General features: G+C 40.3%; 1 protein-coding gene and 1 long non-coding RNA gene across 12 annotated transcripts in view; both read right to left on the bottom strand.

The window, feature by feature from the left end:
* Positions 1-6,707: 6,707 nt before the first annotated feature.
* Positions 6,708-23,745, bottom strand: part of LOC6505019 — an 86,586-nt gene continuing 69,548 nt past the window's right edge. For 2 of the 11 annotated variants that reach the window (XR_006507779.1, XR_006507780.1), the window contains 5 exons: positions 22,640-22,713; positions 16,256-16,468; positions 13,799-14,018; positions 7,046-7,256; positions 6,727-6,986 (listed from right to left, as the gene is read on the bottom strand). Coding sequence is in view for 3 of the 11 variants with exons in the window: in XM_044717526.1 (XP_044573461.1) it covers positions 12,732-13,880; positions 13,929-14,018; positions 16,256-16,468; positions 22,640-22,713 (1,526 nt within the window). In the remaining 8 variants the exon portion in view is untranslated. Of the gene's footprint in view, positions 6,987-7,045; positions 7,257-8,634; positions 14,019-16,255; positions 16,469-22,639; positions 22,714-23,745 lie in introns of those variants that run through there. The other 9 variants (XM_044717526.1, XM_001965582.4, XR_006507783.1 and 6 more) reach the window with 8 other exon arrangements.
* LOC26515530 lies at positions 14,429-15,527 on the bottom strand. The gene is made up of 3 exons (XR_001408401.3): positions 14,979-15,527; positions 14,840-14,916; positions 14,429-14,772 (listed from the first exon to the last, which is right to left on the bottom strand). It is a non-coding gene; the product is annotated as an uncharacterized LOC26515530 (long non-coding RNA).

Genomic DNA, 23,745 nt, shown 5'->3' with positions numbered 1-23,745 from the left:
AGCGCATTTTTGGCCCGATCCGGCAACGCTGCGCAGTTTTGGAATCAGCGTTCCAATGTCGTTCGAACTGCAGCATTAGTTTTTCGATATCGAACAACTCATTTTTCACCCGATTTTCGAAAAAATGAAAAGGGGTTACATCACGTTTTTTTTCGATTTTCGCTGAAAAATTGATTGTCTGATTTCGGCGATCTTTGGATGCATTTCGACTAATTAGGAGGCGCTGATTCCGAAAATTTATAGCGTTGCCAGATCGGGCCACAGATGACCGAGATATTCGCTCTAGAAAGCTTAATTCTGGCCCGATCTGGCAACGCTGCGCATTTTTGGAATCAGCGTTCCAATGTCCTTCGGACTGCATCATTACTTTTTCGATATCGAACAACTCATTTTTCACCCGATTTTCGAAAAAATGAAAAGGGGTTACATCACGTTTTTTTTCGATTTTCGCTGAAAAATTGATTGTCTGATTTCGGCGATCTTTGGATGCATTTCGACTAATTAGGAGGCGCTGATTCCGAAAATTTATAGCGTTGCCAGATCGGGCCACAGATGACCGAGATATTCGCTCTAGAAAGCTTAATTCTGGCCCGATCTGGCAACGCTGCGCATTTTTGGAATCAGCGTTCCAATGTCCTTCGGACTGCATCATTACTTTTTCGATATCGAACAACTCATTTTTCACCCGATTTTCGAAAAAATGAAAAGGGGTTACATCACGTTTTTTTTCGATTGTCGCAGAAAAATTGATTGTCTGATTTCGGCGATCTTTGGATGCATTTCGACTAATTAGGAGGCGCTGATTCCGAAAATGTATGGCGATGCCAGATCGGGCCACAAATGGCCGAGATATTCGCTTTAGAAAGCGCATTTTTGGCCCGATCCGGCAACGCTGCGCAGTTTTGGAATCAGCGCTCCAATGTCGCTCGAGCTGCATCATTAGTTTTTCGATATCGAACAACTCATTTTTCACCCGATTTTCGAAAAAATGGAAAGGGGTTACATCACGCTTTTTTTCGATTTTCGCTGAAAAATTGATTGTCTGATTTCGGCGATCTTTGGATGCATTTCGACTAATTAGGAGGCGCTGATTCCGAAAATTTATAGCGTTGCCAGATCGGGCCACAGATGACCGAGATATTCGCTCTAGAAAGCTTAATTCTGGCCCGATCTGGCAACGCTGCGCATTTTTGGAATCAGCGTTCCAATGTCCTTCGGACTGCATCATTACTTTTTCGATATCGAACAACTCATTTTTCACCCGATTTTCGAAAAAATGAAAAGGGGTTACATCACGCTTTTTTTCGATTTTCGCTGAAAAATTGATTGTCTGATTTCGGCGATCTTTGGATGCATTTCGACTAATTAGGAGGCGCTGATTCCGAAAATTTATACCGTTGCCAGATCGGGCCACAGATGACCGAGATATTCGCTCTAGAAAGCTTAATTCTGGCCCGATCTGGCAACGCTGCGCATTTTTGGAATCAGCGTTCCAATGTCCTTCGGACTGCATCATTACTTTTTCTATATCGAACAACTCATTTTTCACCCGATTTTCGAAAAAATGAAAATGACATCACGCTTTTTTCGATTTTCGCAGAAAAATTGATTGTCTGATTTCGGCGATCTTTGGATGCATTTCGACTAATTAGGAGGCGCTGATTCCGAAAATGTATGGCGATGCCAGATCGGGCCACAAATGGCCGAGATATTCGCTTTAGAAAGCGCATTTTTGGCCCGATCCGGCAACGCTGCGCAGTTTTGGAATCAGCGCTCCAATGTCGCTCGAGCTGCATCATTAGTTTTTCGATATCGAACAACTCATTTTTCACCCGATTTTCGAAAAAATGGAAAGGGGTTACATCACGCTTTTTTTCGATTTTCGCTGAAAAATTGATTGTCTGATTTCGGCGATCTTTGGATGCATTTCGACTAATTAGGAGGCGCTGATTCCGAAAATTTATAGCGTTGCCAGATCGGGCCACAGATGACCGAGATATTCGCTCTAGAAAGCTTAATTCTGGCCCGATCTGGCAACGCTGCGCATTTTTGGAATCAGCGTTCCAATGTCCTTCGGACTGCATCATTACTTTTTCGATATCGAACAACTCATTTTTCACCCGATTTTCGAAAAAATGAAAAGGGGTTACATCACGCTTTTTTTCGATTTTCGCTGAAAAATTGATTGTCTGATTTCGGCGATCTTTGGATGCATTTCGACTAATTAGGAGGCGCTGATTCCGAAAATTTATACCGTTGCCAGATCGGGCCACAGATGACCGAGATATTCGCTCTAGAAAGCTTAATTCTGGCCCGATCTGGCAACGCTGCGCATTTTTGGAATCAGCGTTCCAATGTCCTTCGGACTGCATCATTACTTTTTCTATATCGAACAACTCATTTTTCACCCGATTTTCGAAAAAATGAAAATGACATCACGCTTTTTTCGATTTTCGCAGAAAAATTGATTGTCTGATTTCGGCGATCTTTGGATGCATTTCGACTAATTAGGAGGCGCTGATTCCGAAAATGTATGGCGATGCCAGATCGGGCCACAAATGGCCGAGATATTCGCTTTAGAAAGCGCATTTTTGGCCCGATCCGGCAACGCTGCGCAGTTTTGGAATCAGCGCTCCAATGTCGCTCGAGCTGCATCATTAGTTTTTCGATATCGAACAACTCATTTTTCACCCGATTTTCGAAAAAATGGAAAGGGGTTACATCACGCTTTTTTTCGATTTTCGCTGAAAAATTGATTGTCTGATTTCGGCGATCTTTGGATGCATTTCGACTAATTAGGAGGCGCTGATTCCGAAAATTTATAGCGTTGCCAGATCGGGCCACAGATGACCGAGATATTCGCTCTAGAAAGCTTAATTCTGGCCCGATCTGGCAACGCTGCGCATTTTTGGAATCAGCGCTCCAATGTCGCTCGAGCTGCATCATTAGTTTTTCGATATCGAACAACTCATTTTTCACCCGATTTTCGAAAAAATGGAAAGGGGTTACATCACGCTTTTTTTCGATTTTCGCTGAAAAATTGATTGTCTGATTTCGGCGATCTTTGGATGCATTTCGACTAATTAGGAGGCGCTGATTCCGAAAATTTATAGCGTTGCCAGATCGGGCCACAGATGACCGAGATATTCGCTCTAGAAAGCTTAATTCTGGCCCGATCTGGCAACGCTGCGCATTTTTGGAATCAGCGCTCCAATGTCGCTCGAGCTGCATCATTAGTTTTTCGATATCGAACAACTCATTTTTCACCCGATTTTCGAAAAAATGGAAAGGGGTTACATCACGTTTTTTTTCGATTTTCGCTGAAAAATTGATTGTCTGATTTCGGCGATCTTTGGATGCATTTCGACTAATTAGGAGGCGCTGATTCCGAAAATGTATGGCGATGCCAGATCGGGCCACAAATGGCCGAGATATTCGCTTTAGAAAGCGCATTTTTGGCCCGATCCGGCAACGCTGCGCAGTTTTGGAATCAGCGCTCCAATGTCGCTCGAGCTGCATCATTAGTTTTTCGATATCGAACAACTCATTTTTCACCCGATTTTCGAAAAAATGGAAAGGGGTTACATCACGCTTTTTTTCGATTTTCGCTGAAAAATTGATTGTCTGATTTCGGCGATCTTTGGATGCATTTCGACTAATTAGGAGGCGCTGATTCCGAAAATTTATAGCGTTGCCAGATCGGGCCACAGATGACCGAGATATTCGCTCTAGAAAGCTTAATTCTGGCCCGATCTGGCAACGCTGCGCATTTTTGGAATCAGCGTTCCAATGTCCTTCGGACTGCATCATTACTTTTTCGATATCGAACAACTCATTTTTCACCCGATTTTCGAAAAAATGAAAAGGGGTTACATCACGCTTTTTTTCGATTTTCGCTGAAAAATTGATTGTCTGATTTCGGCGATCTTTGGATGCATTTCGACTAATTAGGAGGCGCTGATTCCGAAAATTTATACCGTTGCCAGATCGGGCCACAGATGACCGAGATATTCGCTCTAGAAAGCTTAATTCTGGCCCGATCTGGCAACGCTGCGCATTTTTGGAATCAGCGTTCCAATGTCCTTCGGACTGCATCATTACTTTTTCTATATCGAACAACTCATTTTTCACCCGATTTTCGAAAAAATGAAAATGACATCACGCTTTTTTCGATTTTCGCAGAAAAATTGATTGTCTGATTTCGGCGATCTTTGGATGCATTTCGACTAATTAGGAGGCGCTGATTCCGAAAATGTATGGCGATGCCAGATCGGGCCACAAATGGCCGAGATATTCGCTTTAGAAAGCGCATTTTTGGCCCGATCCGGCAACGCTGCGCAGTTTTGGAATCAGCGCTCCAATGTCGCTCGAGCTGCATCATTAGTTTTTCGATATCGAACAACTCATTTTTCACCCGATTTTCGAAAAAATGGAAAGGGGTTACATCACGCTTTTTTTCGATTTTCGCTGAAAAATTGATTGTCTGATTTCGGCGATCTTTGGATGCATTTCGACTAATTAGGAGGCGCTGATTCCGAAAATTTATAGCGTTGCCAGATCGGGCCACAGATGACCGAGATATTCGCTCTAGAAAGCTTAATTCTGGCCCGATCTGGCAACGCTGCGCATTTTTGGAATCAGCGCTCCAATGTCGCTCGAGCTGCATCATTAGTTTTTCGATATCGAACAACTCATTTTTCACCCGATTTTCGAAAAAATGGAAAGGGGTTACATCACGCTTTTTTTCGATTTTCGCTGAAAAATTGATTGTCTGATTTCGGCGATCTTTGGATGCATTTCGACTAATTAGGAGGCGCTGATTCCGAAAATTTATAGCGTTGCCAGATCGGGCCACAGATGACCGAGATATTCGCTCTAGAAAGCTTAATTCTGGCCCGATCTGGCAACGCTGCGCATTTTTGGAATCAGCGCTCCAATGTCGCTCGAGCTGCATCATTAGTTTTTCGATATCGAACAACTCATTTTTCACCCGATTTTCGAAAAAATGGAAAGGGGTTACATCACGTTTTTTTTCGATTTTCGCTGAAAAATTGATTGTCTGATTTCGGCGATCTTTGGATGCATTTCGACTAATTAGGAGGCGCTGATTCCGAAAATGTATGGCGATGCCAGATCGGGCCACAAATGGCCGAGATATTCGCTTTAGAAAGCGCATTTTTGGCCCGATCCGGCAACGCTGCGCAGTTTTGGAATCAGCGTTCCAATGTCCTTCGGACTGCATCATTACTTTTTCGATATCGAACAACTCATTTTTCACCCGATTTTCGAAAAAATGAAAAGGGGTTACATCACGCTTTTTTCGATTTTCGCAGAAAAATTGATTGTCTGATTTCGGCGATCTTTGGATGCATTTCGACTAATTAGGAGGCGCTGATTCCGAAAATTTATAGCGTTGCCAGATCGGGCCACAGATGACCGAGATATTCGCTCTAGAAAGCTTAATTCTGGCCCGATCTGGCAACGCTGCGCATTTTTGGAATCAGCGTTCCAATGTCGTTCGAACTGCAGCATTAGTTTTTCGATATCGAACAACTCATTTTTCACCCGATTTTCGAAAAAATGAAAAGGGGTTACATCACGTTTTTTTTCGATTTTCGCTGAAAAATTGATTGTCTGATTTCGGCGATCTTTGGATGCATTTCGACTAATTAGGAGGCGCTGATTCCGAAAATTTATAGCGTTGCCAGATCGGGCCACAGATGACCGAGATATTCGCTCTAGAAAGCTTAATTCTGGCCCGATCTGGCAACGCTGCGCAGTTTTGGAATCAGCGCTCCAATGTCGTTCGAGCTGCATCATTAGTTTTTCGATATCGAACAATTCATTTTTCACCCGATTTTCGAAAAAATGGAAAGGGGTTACATCACGCTTTTTTTCGATTTTCGCTGAAAAATTGATTGTCTGATTTCGGCGATCTTTGGATGCATTTCGACTAATTAGGAGGCGCTGATTCCGAAAATTTATAGCGTTGCCAGATCGGGCCACAGATGACCGAGATATTCGCTCTAGAAAGCTTAATTCTGGCCCGATCTGGCAACGCTGCGCAGTTTTGGAATCAGCGCTCCAATGTCGTTCGAGCTGCATCATTAGTTTTTCGATATCGAACAACTCATTTTTCACCCGATTTTCGAAAAAATGGAAAGGGGTTACATCACGCTTTTTTTCGATTTTCGCTGAAAAATTGATTGTCTGATTTCGGCGATCTTTGGATGCATTTCGACTAATTAGGAGGCGCTGATTCCGAAAATTTATAGCGTTGCCAGATCGGGCCACAGATGACCGAGATATTCGCTCTAGAAAGCTTAATTCTGGCCCGATCTGGCAACGCTGCGCATTTTTGGAATCAGCGTTCCAATGTCCTTCGGACTGCATCATTACTTTTTCGATATCGAACAACTCATTTTTCACCCGATTTTCGAAAAAATGAAAATGACATCACGCTTTTTTCGATTTTCGCTGAAAAATTGATTGTCTGATTTCGGCGATCTTTGGATGCATTTCGACTAATTAGGAGGCGCTGATTCCGAAAATGTATGGCGTTGCCAGATCGGGCCACAATTGGCTGAGATACAGGCTCTTGAAACTCCATATCTGGCAATATTCAGGCTTTTCTCGGTCATTTGGCAGCCGATCTGGCAACGCCTTATAATTGGCGAACAATTTGATTCTTTTTTTAAGGAAACACCCTTTATTTTATACATGTTTAAAACATTTTATTGCAAATCTTTCATTGTGAGCCTAAAAAAAAACAATATCGATGACGGAAAGCTTCAGATCCTTCCCGGGCTATAAATGATGAGAATAACATATAATATATGTTATCCAAGCGGAGAATTTTTTCATCATGGTCTTAAAACAACTTGCATCATTGTCTGCTAATGCTCATATCTCGAAAGAACAGGTTTTGCATCTTTTTTGGAGCTGAAGACAGCTACAACATGACCAATGATAGGACCTTTCGTGATCTGCAAAAGAGATGTTGATAAGGATTTTAAAGTAATAGGAAGGGATTTTCATTAGTAACTTAATAGTCTGTTGTATTCTGCCGCAAAATGTTGGCCCTGTTTCTATATAAATCCGACTTCCCCTCGTTTTTCAAATTCTCTGGAGCTGCTTCACATATGATTTTACTCCATATTGTAAGTAAGAGATTAGTATTCTATGGGCCTCTTCAGCTCTAGTGACTCGCTAGTGTCTTATAATAGCAACCATGCTACTCCTCAGGTAAACAAGCTCTGTAAATATAAATAAAAACAAATTTGTCAACAAACTCATCATAAAAATTTCATTTCTTCCCGATCTTAGCTCTTTGAAGACTCTAATCATATTTGAGGTATCCATTTTTTAGCTGAAAAGTAAGTCCTGAAAGTGCCAAGCTTGGAAAGATATGGGAGAGATATAAAGATTTATAGTTTCATTTATTTCAGTGTGGTTTGGATTAAAATATAACCTTTAAATGCTTTAGAAAACGAGAAGGATCCCAATGGTTGAAAGGACACCCTAGACTTACCTTTTCAGCAATACCTAAAATGTTAAAGTATAAGAGAGAAATAAAAAGTATTCCCCATATATTCAGTATATTTTTTGGTTTTATTTTCATTATATTCTTTTTTAGTTTCGTTTTATACATATTTTAACTTCACAAAAAAAATATTTCTTTTTTTTAATTAAGTATTTTTGTGTTTTTGTTTTTTTTTTGTATGTATTTAATAATTTTTTTTTTTGGTTCATGCAGTTTAGCATTTAAACGACGTTTTTAGTTTTGAAACATTGTGTTTGTTTTTATTGCATGGAAAGTTTGTTCGTTTGGTTTTATCATTTAAAATTTACACCAAAAAAGATCAGCTATGTTTACAACTAGTAAATTAGTATATCCTTGTGTATACTCGTAATTTAATTAATTTGTAATTGTGTTTATAACGTCTGGCGACTCAATCGTCTAGCTCCTTCGAACATGTACATATACATATAGCGATCAATTGATAACACTTGAAATTCTCAATAGTTCGGTTTAAAAACGAGGCCATCTCCGCTCGCCTTCCACATCCCTTCGTTTGATAACAATTCTTCTGGGTTTTGATATAATTCTCTCTAAGCCATTTGGAGTTCTGGCAATTACCGGCCCAAAAAACATCTAGTACCGCTTCAGGCCTAAGCTATGACATGTATTTTTTTCTGCACAATTAGTAGTAATACCCCATAAAGTTTTCTTTTTTTTTCTCTGAGAAATAAGTGGCTAATACAATTTTTTGGTTTTTTTTTTACAGTAGCAATTCAGATTTCCAGTATTTCTCTAAAACGAGATTTGGTTTGGTTTATACTTTAGTATTCCCTTTCCATTTAGTTCCACTCGAAAACTCCCATTTTGTTGGCTTGCTTTCTTTTTTGGTAAAATTTGATTTTAACGTCTTACAACTTAGGAAAAAAACACACATGTCCTTGCGTTGAACAGGACCCTATACAATTATTTACGTGTATATATCTGTGGATGTATATATATCTGTTTAGAATTACTAGAATTTCTCTAATTTGGTTTAAGGCTTAGGCCTGGAAAATACTTTCAACTTGGTTGGCAATACTCCAATTTTTTTTCTCTTTATTCTTTTGCTATGATTTTGCCACCTTTTTGGTTTTTTTCTATTTGTTTACTTATTTGTTTTCATTTTTTTTTGAAAATTTGACACTTTGTTTTTTGGTTTTGAAATAGATTTTGCATTTAGATTTGATTGCTAATTCACACACAGATAAGTAGATAGATATATAGATAGATATATTAGATTGAGACGGGGAAAGGGCAAGATAGAGATAGAGGTTCTGATCTGATTTGCTGGGGTGGGGTGGTGGGAGATTATTAGGTGTCTTATTATTAGGTATGTCTCTAGTACTGTCCTGGGTGTATTCGATATTGTCGTGCTTGAGATCGAATCGAATCGAGTCGGTTTTGGTTCGGATTTCATCTGAATTATAGCTTACATATACAATATATCATGTATCTTGTATCTGGTATCATATATCATGTATGTATGTTGTAGGAAACCAATAGTTCGAAGGGTGTAACATTGAATAGCTATATAGGATGGGGCAGAATCGAATCAAATCGAAATCGGGGCCACATTGATAACATTTATCTAAAAATAATACAGTTCCTTGTCTTTATAGCCCGTATAGTGTCAATTAACTTTTTCTTTTTGTCTCATTAAGAAGAAATCTTATTGTTTTACAATTTGTATTTCGGTTCGATTTTTAAAAGGTTTTCTGGTTAGTTTTGAAAGCTTTTTGGGTGTGGTATTCGTTTCGTTTTCTTGTTCTTTGGCTAAGGTACAAATTTTCTACAGGTTTCATCAATCTACGTGGAATAGAGTTTCTTATTTCACTTTCTTTTTTGCATTTGAGTTTGAGTTCGAGTTCGGGTTTCATTCGTTTGTCTGGAAGACTACAGCTAAGTACACAGCTACGTGTATGCATGTATATATATATTTATATATATTTTGGGTTTTTTGGGTTTAAAAATGCAACAATTACTTTGAGTTTAGAGTTAAATATAGAGAGAAAGACTTGAGAGTTGCAAGCAAATGAAAAACCACTCACTAACTATTTACAACGAAACTTCATTTCAAAGGTATACTAATATAATGCTATATATATCCATATGCCACATATTTTTCCCCGATTTGTATCTCTAATAGTTTCATGCACTTTCCTCCTGTGGCTGTGACACTTAGTTCTAGCTACAAAAAATTTCAATTACACACCAATTTACCAGAAATAGTAAATATTGTATGCCTTGTATATGTATAGTATGTATATGGAATGTAAATATAAATATGAATATTTATTTTGTTTCCATTTTCATTTTCATTTCGGTTACTCTATCTGCTTTTTCTGCCCCGTTGTTGTTGCTGCTGCTGCTGTGGTCCAATTTTCATTTGATTTTCTTCAGCTCCAACCCCCATACACTCTCCCCTCGACTCACTCGACACTCAAGAAACATTCATGCAGATATATAGAATATATATATATATATATATATAGCCGACAGGGCCGACTTGATGACATTCCATCTTGCCACCATCATTAGTTTCAGTTTGAGTTGCAACTAATTTGCTAATGGAGCCTGTTGTGTGGCAAGAACAACAACGAAATAATAAATAATACATTCAACATTCAACGCAATACGCATACGCAGTGTATGCCTCTGCCTCTGCCTATGCGTGAGAGTCGTATTTGTTTCATTATTTTGATTTAGACACCACAAAATTTCACATTTCACATTTACCTACGAGCTTGCTATACATATACGGGAGTGGTGTTGGTGTGTGCCATACATATACCTATTTCTCTAAGTTGTATATCTTAAATTTTCCTTCAAACTGGTCATCTTTCAATTTTATTTGAATTCTTGGAGAGCTACTCCATCGTATAAATATAGTTTTAATTTCTGTCTAAATTTTTGTTCATCATTTCGTTAAATCTTTAAGAGTTAAGTTTTTAGTTTTCATTGTGTAAAGCTTTCGTTTCGTATGTTAATAAGCATACATGTTCATTTTCTGTTCATTTTCTTGTTCATTTTAAATACTGCACTGCTTTCATTCTGCACTGCTTACTGCATTGCGCCATCTTGTACGCCATCTTGCAAGCAGTCCAGTTTCCGGTTTACTTACATGTGATGCTCAATTTAACCCTCTAAGTGCAACCCAATCAAAAATGGAGTATTTTTTGTTCTTGAAATAGATGCAGGTTCTCCTGCCGATCCACAAACCAGACCATAATTGGATATTTATGGACATTCGGCACCTAGATTTTTCTTTAATTTTTTTTTCCATATTTTTGTATTTTGAATGCTTGTTTTTTTTGTTTTTTTGTTTTTGGCAGATTCGCGTTGTGTTTCTCGTTACCGTTACGCATTTCATTTCGTTTCTATGCAAATTTCTGCATACAATAGTGGGTGTTTATGCAAGCGTTTCAGTGTATGAGTGTGTGTTTGAGTGTGTGTGTGTGTTTTGGGCCAGCATCAAGAAACAGAGATAGACAAAGACAAAGAGAAAAAGAGAAAGAGAAGGAAGAGATAGAGAAAAAGAGATGGGAAGAGAAAGAAAGCAGATATTTTAATCGCCATTCACCAATTTCAATTCCCATGCGTATGCATCCTTGTTTGTTTTCTTGTCTGAGAGTGTGTGCATGAGTGTATGAGTGTATGAGTGTGTGTGTTTGTGTGTGTTTGTGTTTCCTTGGTGGTGTCCAATGTGGCATAATGAAAAACAACAACAACAAAAGCATGTCAAGCAATAACAGTTAGCAAAAAAGTTAACGCCCAGCAGCAAACTTTACCCATTTTACTCGCCCATTTACTCGAATTCCATCCATGGCCATAAAGCATCCAATTAAATTCATCCAATAACTTAGCATCATCAATTAAAAGCAAAAATTCTCTTCTTTGTTTTTCTTTCAATTTCGATTGCTTCTCGGTCATAGGCGAACTTCCATTCAATTTGCATTTCAATAACAAGAGAGTGTTTTCCTTTTTTGCATATTTTTTGTTTTTTTTTTTTTCTCATCCAACAAGCAATAATATTTCGATATTTAAATTAAAATCCAGTGCTATCCAGTACAATAAATATTATATAATATTCTTAATTTTTTTCAAACATTGCCTTGCCCAAAAAACACACACAAAAACACACACAAAAAACACACAAATAATGAAATATTTTTACCCAAGGTGTTTGCTTTTAACATTTAATATTATTCAAGGTTTTTTTTTGTTTTTTTATTTTTTTTTTAGTTAATATACTTTGTTTTTCCATCACAGCTAACGTCAATTTATATTTTGTTTTATTTATTTTTTTAACACTAGGACATTTAACAACGTTTCTAAGAAGAGTTCTCTCGGGCCTCTCGTCTCCAGAATTTATTTTTTAAAGAAAAATGATTATATGGATCTTTGATATATTTTTCATATTTGGTTCAGTTTATCGCCTTACAGTTTCTATTTAGATTTAGATTTAATATATTTTATTTTTTAAGACTATAACACATTTGACAGATTGCAACATCGATCGATATACACACAAAAAAACGCATTGAACCTTAATTTGTTTCTAAACTTGTCTAGTTTACGAGTACAAATGATGGATTTTTTCAAAATTTAAATCGGAAGTAAGCCATTGGAGGTTTACGAGAAGCACAGACACACACTATATAGGGTGGATCTCGGACTTAGGACCTTCTTTCTATTATATTTCAATTACTTTTCTTATAGAATGGTTCTTGACTTCTGATTATAATCTTTTTAATAATTATTTACTTTATTTTCTAATTTTTCACACAGTTCTATAATAGTTTCTGGTTTAAAAAAAACCTTTTTTGAAAACATCTTTTATGATTTTGGATGCCAATCTCTTAAGATCCACCCTGAAACACACAGAATACATATACATTTAAAAAAAAAACATATACATATACACATACATATATATATAAATAAAATATATATAAATAGATATATATATATAGATATCGAAAGGATATTGGAAGGACAACAACAACTGTGGTACACCGCGTTTCATTCGACTGGGGGACAGGGGCGGGGTGTGACAAGGAGTGTGCCAAGGATCTCTACTGGCAAGGCGGTGCAAGGATACTCACTGCCTCCGGGTGGGGGGGGAGGTTGTTGAAGGTGGATGGCTGGGGGGGGCAGGGAGGGAGGATGATTAGCAGGAGACACCCTGCTTGGCAACCGTATACCAGGTGCTGACCGTCACCAGCGACGGCGAGTCCGGAGTGGTGGGCAGTGGCTGCTCCGCCCCCGCCCCCGCCCCGGCCTCCGCTCCGGCCTCCGCCTGGGGCGCCTCCGGCTCCATTACATTAACGGTGAGTGGCGCCAGGTGGGGGGGTGCTCGGTGCTGCTCTGTGGATGCTACGGGGGGCAGTGATGTGGATGCTAGGGGCTGTGGTGCTGCAACTGCCTTGGACTTGTGGACACCTCCGCCGGCACCTCTCCTTTTGGTTTTGCTCTTAGTTTTGGCTTTGATCTTGTCCTGGAACTGAGACTGCGACTGCAACTGCGACTGTGGCTGGGATTGCAAGGGATGATGAAAGTGCATGGGCTGGGGCGTGTGAAGGTCACGACCCACCTGCGGCCCCACCTGCGGACACCGGAAGCGTATGGCCTGCTCATTGGCGGCATTTATTTCCGGCCATCTTTGATAGGCTTGCTGCCTCTGATGTTGTTGCTGCTGCTGCTGCTGTTGTTGTTGTTGTTGTGGCTTAACCCTCTGCTGACTGGTGGTCCTCTTCTTGCTCTTGCTCCGCTGCCGGCGGGTGTTTGATTTGCTCTGTGACCTCTTTGTGGAGCGATACTGTTGACTTCGCCGGCAATGGCGGCACACAAAGTACTCCTCATCATCATCATCATCTTCATCCTCATCCCCACCCTCATCATCATCCTGGTCGTCCTCCCCCTCCTCCTCCGCATCATCATCGTCGTCCTTGAATCCTTTGTAGAGATTACTCCGCTTGTTGAGCAGCTTGCAGTCGAGTATTCCGGTGGTGCCGGTGGCCGCCGAAGTGCCGCTGGTGGTGCTGGTTGTGGTTGTGGTGGTGGTTGCTGTGGTTGTGCCAGTGGTGGTGCTCTCATCCCCATCCATTTCCAGAGTCATGTGGCAGCATCGAGTTTTTCTAATTTGTTGATGTTGCTGTTGTTGTTGTTGTTGTTGTTTTTGTTGCTGTTGTTGTTGTTGTTGTTGTTGCTTGTTCTTCGTCTTGTGATTGGACTTACGTTTTTCCGGATCCTTGAACTGCTGATCCTGTCGAGGATTCTGGGAGCGACTGCCACTGCGTCGTCGACGGCGCACCGTGTACTCGTCGCCCTTGTCGGTCGGATATGGTCAGAACGCTGTGTCGAACACTGACATCGACCCGGAAATGGCGTCATCGTTGCGACATGCCTCCAGGAACTCCTCCAGGGTCACCACTCCATCCCGATTGATGTCCATTTTCTACAGATTACCATAAAGGATAAGTGGCCACATAGTAGCCTTTAGCTTACAAGTCACTTTGGTTTAAAATCAAATCTAAGGAAGCCATGAGTCTGATGCATGCGATGAGGTGATGGGCCATGAAGGGTTATGAAGAAAAGCGAAAAAAAATAGAAACTCAAGCAGATCTTGGACGGCAAGTCCTTCAAATACATGTCCTATATGTCAGATGGTATGATGGACTATGATGATATATATAATATATATCTAAAGATGATCTTATGCCACAGAATAGTAGTACTCCCTTTATCGTCTAGACTCTTACTCCTAAAGAAGAGATCTCCCTAGAACTATGTCCTCCAGTTCCCAGTCTAGTCACTTTGGTTAACCCTTCATATCCTACTCCAAATCCACTTAAAAATAAACAAAAATAGGCTGACAAACATAATATTTACGGCGTAAAGCAGGCAAAATTTGGTTACAGGAAGTCTTCTCGACTACATTTCAATATTCTCGTACTTTTGCGCCTCCCAGGTTTTAGGCTTGACTTCTAGTATCCTCTTTGTATCCTTTGCGTGGTCTCACTCTCCGTCCATAGTCCTTTCCATGATTTGATGTCATGGACACCATTTCTTGTGTCTTGGAACCTTGATGGAGGATTGGAGGATCTCGGAATCCAAGGCTTTCAAAAGTAATTTCTCGTTTGCAGAACTCTTGGCTTCTTAATCTTAGGAATTGTTTGAGGAAGGACCTGAACTATGGGTATTCTTGAGATCTAGGAGGCAGAAAGCATTGAAGATGAGGCTCCTGATGACCTCTAGTCTTAAGCCTTGGACACTTACGGAATCTGGGATGTCTTCTTTCCCCTTGAATACTCCTTGAGAGAGAGTGATCCCTCAACCTTGGATACTCTTAGAATCTATAATGCAGAAAGTTTTGAATTCTCCAGAGATCCTTGATTCTAGAGCCTTCTATACTCACGTCTTCTACGATGCCCTCAAGCTCTGAGCTCTGAACTCACTGGGAATCTTGAATACCTTTGTAGCCGACAATAACTTCCTTACCAATTTCCCAATTATTTTCACCGCAATTTCGTTCAAGGCAGATTTTGGAATAAGTGTAAAATAATTTTGGTGTATAGTTTTATTATTTTTTTGTTTTTTTTGGGCTTTGCTGATTTGTATTTTTATTTTTTTTTATTTTGTAGTGTTAAGATTAAGACACGTTGGTGTAATGAACTAGAATCTGTTTCGACACTGACGCCTAAAGGCTGTGGCCTACTATTTTTCGAAATATTCAAATTTTCCAATTCCATGGAGCTCTTTGATTGAAAATATTTAAACGACAGTTGCCAGGGGGAACAGGTATTTCAGTTTAGAGTCTAAACTTTTGAGTCTAAACTTTGGGAATCAGAGTCGGGCTGCGTTGATTAGTTTCTCATTTCGAAATATTTCGAATTTCATGTGTCAGTCGGCAATATTTGTGGAAAAACACTCTGTGAAATTGCATTTTTGGCCAAAAATCAGGAAATGTTTAAACGGAAGAACCACCCACGCTGTCATTATGCTGCCCGAGGTCGCTGTCTCTCGCTATTGCTATTCTCTGGTCCTTATTATGAAGGATAATAATTTCATGCAATTTGGCACTTTGGCACTGGCACTGGCACTGGCACTGGCACTTTGCTCTTTCCATTTTGCATCTGACGGATATGGAACCGCGAAATTAGATGCAGGATACAGGGCGGTGGCGTGCTTTCCATTCATGTCCATTGTTAATGGCAGTACAATTAGCCGATATCGGATGTAGTTACCTGTACAGGTGTACAGCTGCAGGACAATGCATGGCATTTAGTTGTCAAATCCTTTCTTTCCCTTCCATAATCAATTATCCCCACTATCCTTACTATAGAATCTATCATTTCAGATTTCATTTCAGGCATTAAAGCCTCGTCAAGGACATCTCAATTTATTCGGAATGGGGAACAGAAACCGCTAATGACAATGCGTGACTGGCAAGCCAAAAAAGGACATGCCAGGACACTCTGCTCTGCCCTGCTGCCCGGCAAATTGAAATAGACAATTTGCAATTTGCATAATGCAAAGTAAATAAGTTTCATGTTCACGGGCATTTCAAATGCCGAGTTTTACGAGTGCGTATAATTAGCATAAATAATGGCAGCGAATTGTCTCGACAGGATTCTCTGTCTGCCAGACTACAGGATACTACAGACAGGTAGGTAGCGGGGAAAAAGGACTCACCTGAAAGATCTGCTCCACCTTGCCCTTGATCTTCTCCTCCTCGGGACACTCGTCCGGCAGGCGGCCCATCAGCTCGTATATGGCAGTCACAATGTCAGTCATTTCCTCCCTCGTAATGAAGCCATCGCCGTTGATGTCGTACAGCGAGAAGGTCCAGCGCAGCTTCTCCTCCACCGAGCCGCGCGAAAGTATCGAGAGTCCTTGGACAAAGTCCTGCAAGAGAGGCATTGAGAAATAACTTGGCATAAATAAGCATAAAGATGGGGGAAATGGAGACGGAAGTAAAGGTAAAGGTGGCAAAAAACCCGGAATTACAGGTACAAAAGAAATTGAAAATATGTTTCAAGAAATTGCTTGTAAACCGCAGAGGAGCTTCAACAACTGAGGTTGAGATATTAGTGGAGAAGTGGGGATAGATTTTATGAAATAGTGTGGCCATTGTCTTATGTGAAACAAATAAGAAATGGTCACACTCGAGAGATAAAAGGTTATTTATTTATTATTAACTATTAGCGAGTTAATTTAATATAATTAGAAGAGATTGTCACATTTGAAGGACAAATAAAGTTTTAATTTTTATCATTTATTTAAACTATGTTATCAACCAATTTTACTCGAAAATCTTCTATAGAATAGTGAGGCCATTGTGTAATGTTGAAATAATAAGAAATGGTCACACTCGAGAGATTTATTCATTATTTGCTATTAAAAATATGTCATCAAGTTTGTTAAAATGTTGACAAGTCGACAAGTATTTAAAACTTTTATGAAAGAGTGTGACCATTGTCTCTAAAATTAGAAGAGATGGTCACATTTGAAGGACAAATAAAGTTTTAATTTTTATCATTTATTTAAATTATGTTATCTAACTGAGTTATAATGTTACTCGAAAAGCGTCTATTGAATAGTGTGGCCATTGTCTTTAAAGCTATAAAAGATGGTCACACTTGAAAGACAAATAAAACAAACTAACATTACTATTACTATTAAAACAGACTTCTTATCAACTATTTAAACTTTTTTATCAGCTATCTGCTATTTTATTAACTATTTTAAGTTAAAATAGAGGTCGAGAAGAGTTACCAGTAACTTTAAAATAGTGTGGCCATTGTCTATTAGACTACAAGAGATGTTCACACTTGAAGAACTTTTAAATTTAGGGTTATGAGGCTTTTCTAACGAAAACTTAATAAAATTATTTCAAAAGTGATTAAATTCTTCCGAATTATCTTGATTATTTATTCGAAAGGACCTACTCTTTCGCCCACCATCGTATCCCCTTTTCAAGTTCCGGCTGATGCCAGTGCTAGGACTGCTCCTGGTGCCTCTGCCTGCTGCTGAAGTGGACATTTATTTCTAACATTTGTATGACAAATGTACCTAGATAAGAACTTGAAAAGAGAATGGGGCTAAACTTTTTACAACTGGCATTTGGGGCAGGGGGTACGGTACGTCGTGTACTTCCTTTCCTGCCAGCCTGCCTGCCTGCCGCCTGCCCCACTTTCTTTCTCCGGAGGTGTTGAGGCATTTTTGGAAGGCCGCAGCTGACAGCAAACTGAGTCCTGCTTTTGCATACCGAGTGTGTCGGAGTTCCAGGGACGAATTGTAAAGTTCTCTAGCTATGCTTATGACTACAGATACCTGGTACTACTTTTGTGGCATACTTTTTGGCGCTCTACTTGGGAGTAAGCTTGTCCGATTGAAGATACCCTTGGAGTCGACAAGTACCGGGTATGAATTCATAAAAAAAAAAGCAAAGTAATGGCCAGCGAGTAGATAAAGTGCGAGGGTCCGAGGCATCATTTGTGTCTTGTTCTGGCCATTTGGGCAATTGCAGCGTCCAACTAATTTATCAAACCCGAATAGATCCTATTCTATTCTATTCTAGTCTGCAAAAAAATAGAAGAACTTGCGGGAGTGCAGCAAAGTTTCGGCATTCGACGTGGACAAATTGCAGAAAGGAACAGCAAGCTGGCCCCAAAAACTTTGCCACAGAAGTGAATAAAAATATGACGGGTTGTCGTGGCCTAGATTTTCTAGACATTTCTTCTTTAAGCTGCTGGACCAGTATAGAAGGGGCTATTTGTTTTATTAATTTTTCAGAGAATCCAATCAATCTCGGTTATGGTATTCGGTTTTAACGACTCTGCCGCACAGTAATGTGCAATTTTCGTTTCGGAATTATTTGAGAGGCTCTCTGTGCTTTTTGGACGTGCCCGGCTACAATCCCTTGCCCCAACTTGTCTAGCAATCATAGGGGATTCCGTTTAAACCCCCCCTCTAATATATATATATATACTATATGTAAGACATGTCTCGTAGAATTTTGCTGCCATCCATTGAGTGCTTTTATCTCACATACACGAGCAATTTATCTTCCCTGGCAGCGTAACAGCGTAAACAGGTCACACACTCTTTACTTTGTCCTCCTTGACTTCGTCCTGGCTCTTGTCGTCCTGGCATATTGGCCCTGCCCACAATTTCAATTTCAAAGCATGACAGGTTTGGCTGTTTACTCCTCGTATTGCTGTTGTGTAGCTATTACTTTTGACGGCCTTTTGTTCCACTCTCTCTCTCTCGTTGGCAGTTTAATAAACGCGACTGTCATGCAAATCGCGCATAAAACACCTTGCAACAATATGTGGAACTTAATTGAAAAGCGGAAGTCTACTTAGTCAGGCCGTCGCATACAAAACTAGGGGGAGAATTACCAAAGGCCAGGACCAAAAAGGACCAAGACCAAGAGGAGTGCTGTGCTTTATATCGAGTACGTGCCTTGTAGTCATTACAATTTTGAGGTCATTATTCAACAACGAAAATGGCGAGCAGGCAAAAAGGCAAAATGCTCACAAAGATAAGCTTTTCCGAGGGTTTTCCGAGGGGTGAAGTGTGCTTATAATTGTGTGTATGTGTGTGTGTGTATAATTTCCAGAGATGGACATATGACGCGATTGCGATTATCCTTTTGTGGAAGAGTCCTGGGAAAGTGACTGCTGACTTGATTGCAATATTGATTCTCAGAGGTTGCAATTCAGACTTTTGGTATTAAGTTGTAGGTTTTTTTAGGGAGTATTTTTACAGTATTATCTAGTATCTAATATTTAGTATTAATTACTTAGTATTTAGTATCAAGTTTCAAGCTATTATTAAGTAAGAACCCCTGAAAACCTTCTTAATCTAAGACCTCCTCCAGCAAAAACCTCATCACTTGTCCCCCCCCTAACTTAGGACTCCCTATATCTCATCCCATAACTCACCACCCCCCACCCCTAGCTCTATTGTTTAACTTGGGTTTTCGCGTTACCCCCTTGTGACTACCCCCCTTAAAGCGGGTGGTCCTTGTGACTGTGTGTGTTGTCTTGACCCCCGCCCCTCTACGCTGACAAAGTTGGCGTTAAAATCGCCATAATTCATCGCTCCAATGGCATTGTCTGTATCTGAACGAGAGTGTATAGTCCTGCCAGTGTGTCCTTGCTTCGTATTGCTTCCTATCTCACCCCCACTTGCCGTCTTCTCTTTCGCACCGGAAGTAGAGTTCATGTTCGGACATTGCAGGGGCAGTCCAAAGACAGTGCTTTCAAAAAACCAAAAAAATTATTCGCAATTTGCATGCGCCACAGGGGATACAGTGAGAGAAAAGTGGAACTATATTTATTATTTTAAAAACAATTTAAAAAGAGTTTGAAATAAATATAATCTTTTAATATTTTAACTTCCATTTTCTACTATTACTCTCAGCAGCAGTCTCTTTTCTTTCTTATACTCTCTCTCTTCTTGTATCTATTCTTTTAATCCCAGCCGTACAATGTGCGGCAGTGCCCTCTAGTCGCTCTCTTCAGCTAGAGGTGGAACTGAGTGAAAAGAAAACCAAAACAAGTTGCACACATTTTCTTTCTCTGCTCCCCTGTCCTCTCGATTTCGGCGAAAATGTAGTGAGTTTTTCCGGTCTTTTGTTTTGCATTTCGCTGGCTGCAATAGAAATGTTGACAATGACAGGCGACAGCAGCGAAACACGCGAATTTCCATTCCAACCGGCCCCCCCCCCACAACCCCAGGCACCACCCGGCACCCCAATCGCCCCCGCCATTTTATATCAATTTCGAGACATTTCACTTTGATTTCTGAATTTTTGCGCATTATTTTTTGGGTAGTGGGAGTGGCAGTGGGGTGGAGCCACTCCCCTTGCTATTTTTCTTGGTTGATTGCAATCCCCCCGCACTTTTCGCCCCCCCTCCCCGCGGCGAAAGTGCAAAACAGAAGCCAAGGAAAAGTGCGGAAAATGGCAGCTGGGAGATGAAGAGTTGCGAAAATTTTAGAGGATGTCCTTGCACAAAACTATTCAATTTTTGGTTCATAAATTATGTGTCAGAGCTTCATTAAATTTTTATTATTGTTGCGAGAGGAAATCTAGTTTAAATTTGATATAGAATTAGTTATTAGAATTATTTAGAATTAGAATTATTTAGAATTAGAATTAGAATTATAATTATTTAGAATTATTAGAATTTATTAGAACAGAGGCTAATTATTAGAACTAGAACTATAGATCTCCCACCCAGTAGTCCTTCCACATTTTCCGGCATTTAGTTTTAGTTCCTATTTACTCTGAGAGTTCCGGTCGAAACTTTAAGGACCTTTAAGGGGTGAAGCTAACACAGTCGCCCCCTTTTCCAGGCCAAAGCGGATTATGGTGCTTCTGACCCCCCCACCCTGCGAGTATTGGGAGTCGACTGGCTGTGTACTTTGCTTATTACAAGTTTTATGCTGCGGCAGTTAATAGAGCGCTTAAGCATCTATCTGGAGGGAGTCCTGTTTCTTGATACCCCGAGTCCTGACTCCGGCCAGCAGACCGCCTTTGTTCTCGACTCCTTGGCTGCCTGTCACTAATAAACCGTAACTAAATGCGCTTACCAGGCCGAGAAGAAGTTCCCAGTCCCAGTCCCTTCTGATCCTGCGACCCTTACGCTCTTAACTGTTTTTGTTGTTGCCTGTCTCCCTTAGTTATTTCTCTGGTATCCTTGTTTTTTTGTTTTTTTTGGCATTTTGCAGCATCATTTGGCGCCACCCAGGACCTCCACCGTTTCAACTAAATCAGCTTCATTTAGAGACTCACGATGCCGCACAACTTTTGCTTCTTAGGAGCACAGGAAGAAGGCCTCTGCTAAGAAACTAATTGAAGTTGGCAGTCTGGGAGGAGGGAATCGGGAGTTCTCCGGCATTTCTTCCAGTGTATAAGTACCTCTAACCAAAACCTATGCCAACTCAACTCGCCTCGGCTGTCGGCCATATTTTATACTTAAAACGTCTAACGTAATTTCATTGTACTTAAGTCTGCCTCGTTCTCGTCCTTCCAGAAGTCCTGTTTGCCTCCATGCCACATGCCTCCATGCCTCATGCCACTCTTTGGACCACCCACTCATTGGGTGACCTCAACATTTTCTGTTTGTTGCCACATCATCGTCTGGACATTAAGAGGCGCACTGAGTAAATTAAATAGAATTGTTCGTGCTCGCACTCGAACTTTACGCATTTGGGAGGCAAACAGAATGCCAGGATTAATTATCGATAACGATAGCGAGGCAGAGCTTCGATAAACCACAAATATGGTAGAATGACCTTGAGGTTGTTTCAGGCAACAGGTCTTTAAAGATGTCCTGTCATTAGAACTCTGCTAAAGATTCTGTTTGCCAGGAATGTGGCAAGTTCTACAGATTGTTAAAGGAATGCTTAGTCCAGAGTCCTGTGTCCTTAGTCCTGAGACAATTTCTCAATTTCATCCGCCAGCTGCTCGATGACCCAATCCAAATTGCAATTTCGCATTAGGACTCTAGTTTCCCCCCAAAAAATATACACAAAAACAGACGGAAATGAGCTGCCCGAATGTTTCCCATTACATATCTCATGGCGTCTCTGGCCTGAAGGAATTACTTTGATGTCGGACACTGTCCTTGGAGGAGAATCAAAATCAGACAAAAATAGAGGACAGTGGTGGGACTCTGGAGAGAGTCTAGACTTTATAGTCTTTATAGGAAAGATTTCTAGGAATATTTCAATATCTGGAGAAAGAAATCGAATAGATTATACTCTAAAGAGACTCTAGATAGAGGGAATAGATAGTAGTCTAATAGAATAAAGTCCAACTTGTCTTAAAAGCATGCTCATCACTGCCACAAGCCACCTAGATGGCCTAAAAGTGGAATGGTCCTGGTAATGGATTAATTTCCCAGCCACTACTTCCCTTTTGGGAGAATACTTTCGGGCAACCTTTGTGGCCTAATGGGGATACGAATACCTTCACTTACATATCCTCCACCTTAAACTTTTTCTTTTTTGGTCCTTAAGGGAGGATAAAACAGGTAGATAAGAAAGGATATGGGCACTCACCTCGAAGCTGACAATGCCGCTGTGATCCTGATCCAGTGTATTAAATACATAGTGTGCGTATAGGGTTGGATTGGCTATTATTGTTGTGGTTTTTGTTGTTCGTTGTCCATTTGTTGTTTGTTGTTTGTTTGTTTGTTTGTTGGTTGAATGAAAACAAGAGAAGAAGAGCGTTAAATGAGAGCATTCCACACGGAAGCTGCAAGTTTAGGACCAATTAGGTCGCAACAGAAGCGCTTTAAATTATCAATTCTATAAGCCACACACACACTCTACATGCTCACAAAATAATAAATAGGGGTAATAAATAATAAATTAAATAAAATAAAAATAATAATTAAGAAAAATATGTAAGCTAAGGCCTCCTTTGATTTCTCTCAGTGGAGAAAAGCGATAATGACTCGATAGTTGGCCGGAATAGAGATATAAGTTTTTGGACTTTTCGGTGACAACTTTTATGAGGGTTCTCTCTCTTCCCGAGTCCTAGAGCTGCTCCTGGACCTGCTCCTAGTCCTTCCTCCTCATCCCCTAGTCTTCAAAAACTTTCCCTTTTTCTTTCAGTTCTTTCAGTCAACCGCAAAAGTTTTTCCGTGTTTTCCGCTGGCCTTTTCCCTTTTTCTATTTATCAGAGAGGAGAATAGCATTTTTTATTTTTATTGTCGAGCGAAAAGGGGGGGACCTGCTTCAGTTTGCAACTAATTATGCGAGTGTCTCCAGCGTCTGCTGATAGCTCTGCTTTCTCCGCTTTCTCCCTGCTTTCCCTTTTGAAACCAAGAAGCCTTTCAATCCCCAGAAGGAGTTCTTTGAATTTGTATCATCTGAGGTGTGTTTTCTTGTCTTCTATTAACTATTTATTGTGAGAGTCCTTGCCAAAAGGAGCCTGGTTGAGGGGCTATATCTCGGCTATTTTTATTTCAACCGAAATTTCCCCCCAAAAACACCTACCCAGTGTGGTCGTGGAAGTTCAGGCCAAGAATTGAGGCCAAAACCCAGTTCGTGGGGACTTTCACCCGCGTTGTTATCTTGTCTCTCTGACTTTTGCCAAGAGCACTTAGCGCACTTAGTGTCCTGGCTATGCTATGTCCTTGCCCTCGCACACTCCCCTCTCC

This window comes from Drosophila ananassae, chromosome XR (assembly GCF_017639315.1).
Source record: "Drosophila ananassae strain 14024-0371.13 chromosome XR, ASM1763931v2, whole genome shotgun sequence".
NCBI classification, from domain to species: domain Eukaryota; kingdom Metazoa; phylum Arthropoda; class Insecta; order Diptera; family Drosophilidae; genus Drosophila; species Drosophila ananassae.
Note: the sequence above shows the minus strand (reverse complement) of the source record. Positions and strands in the feature narration are given on the sequence as shown.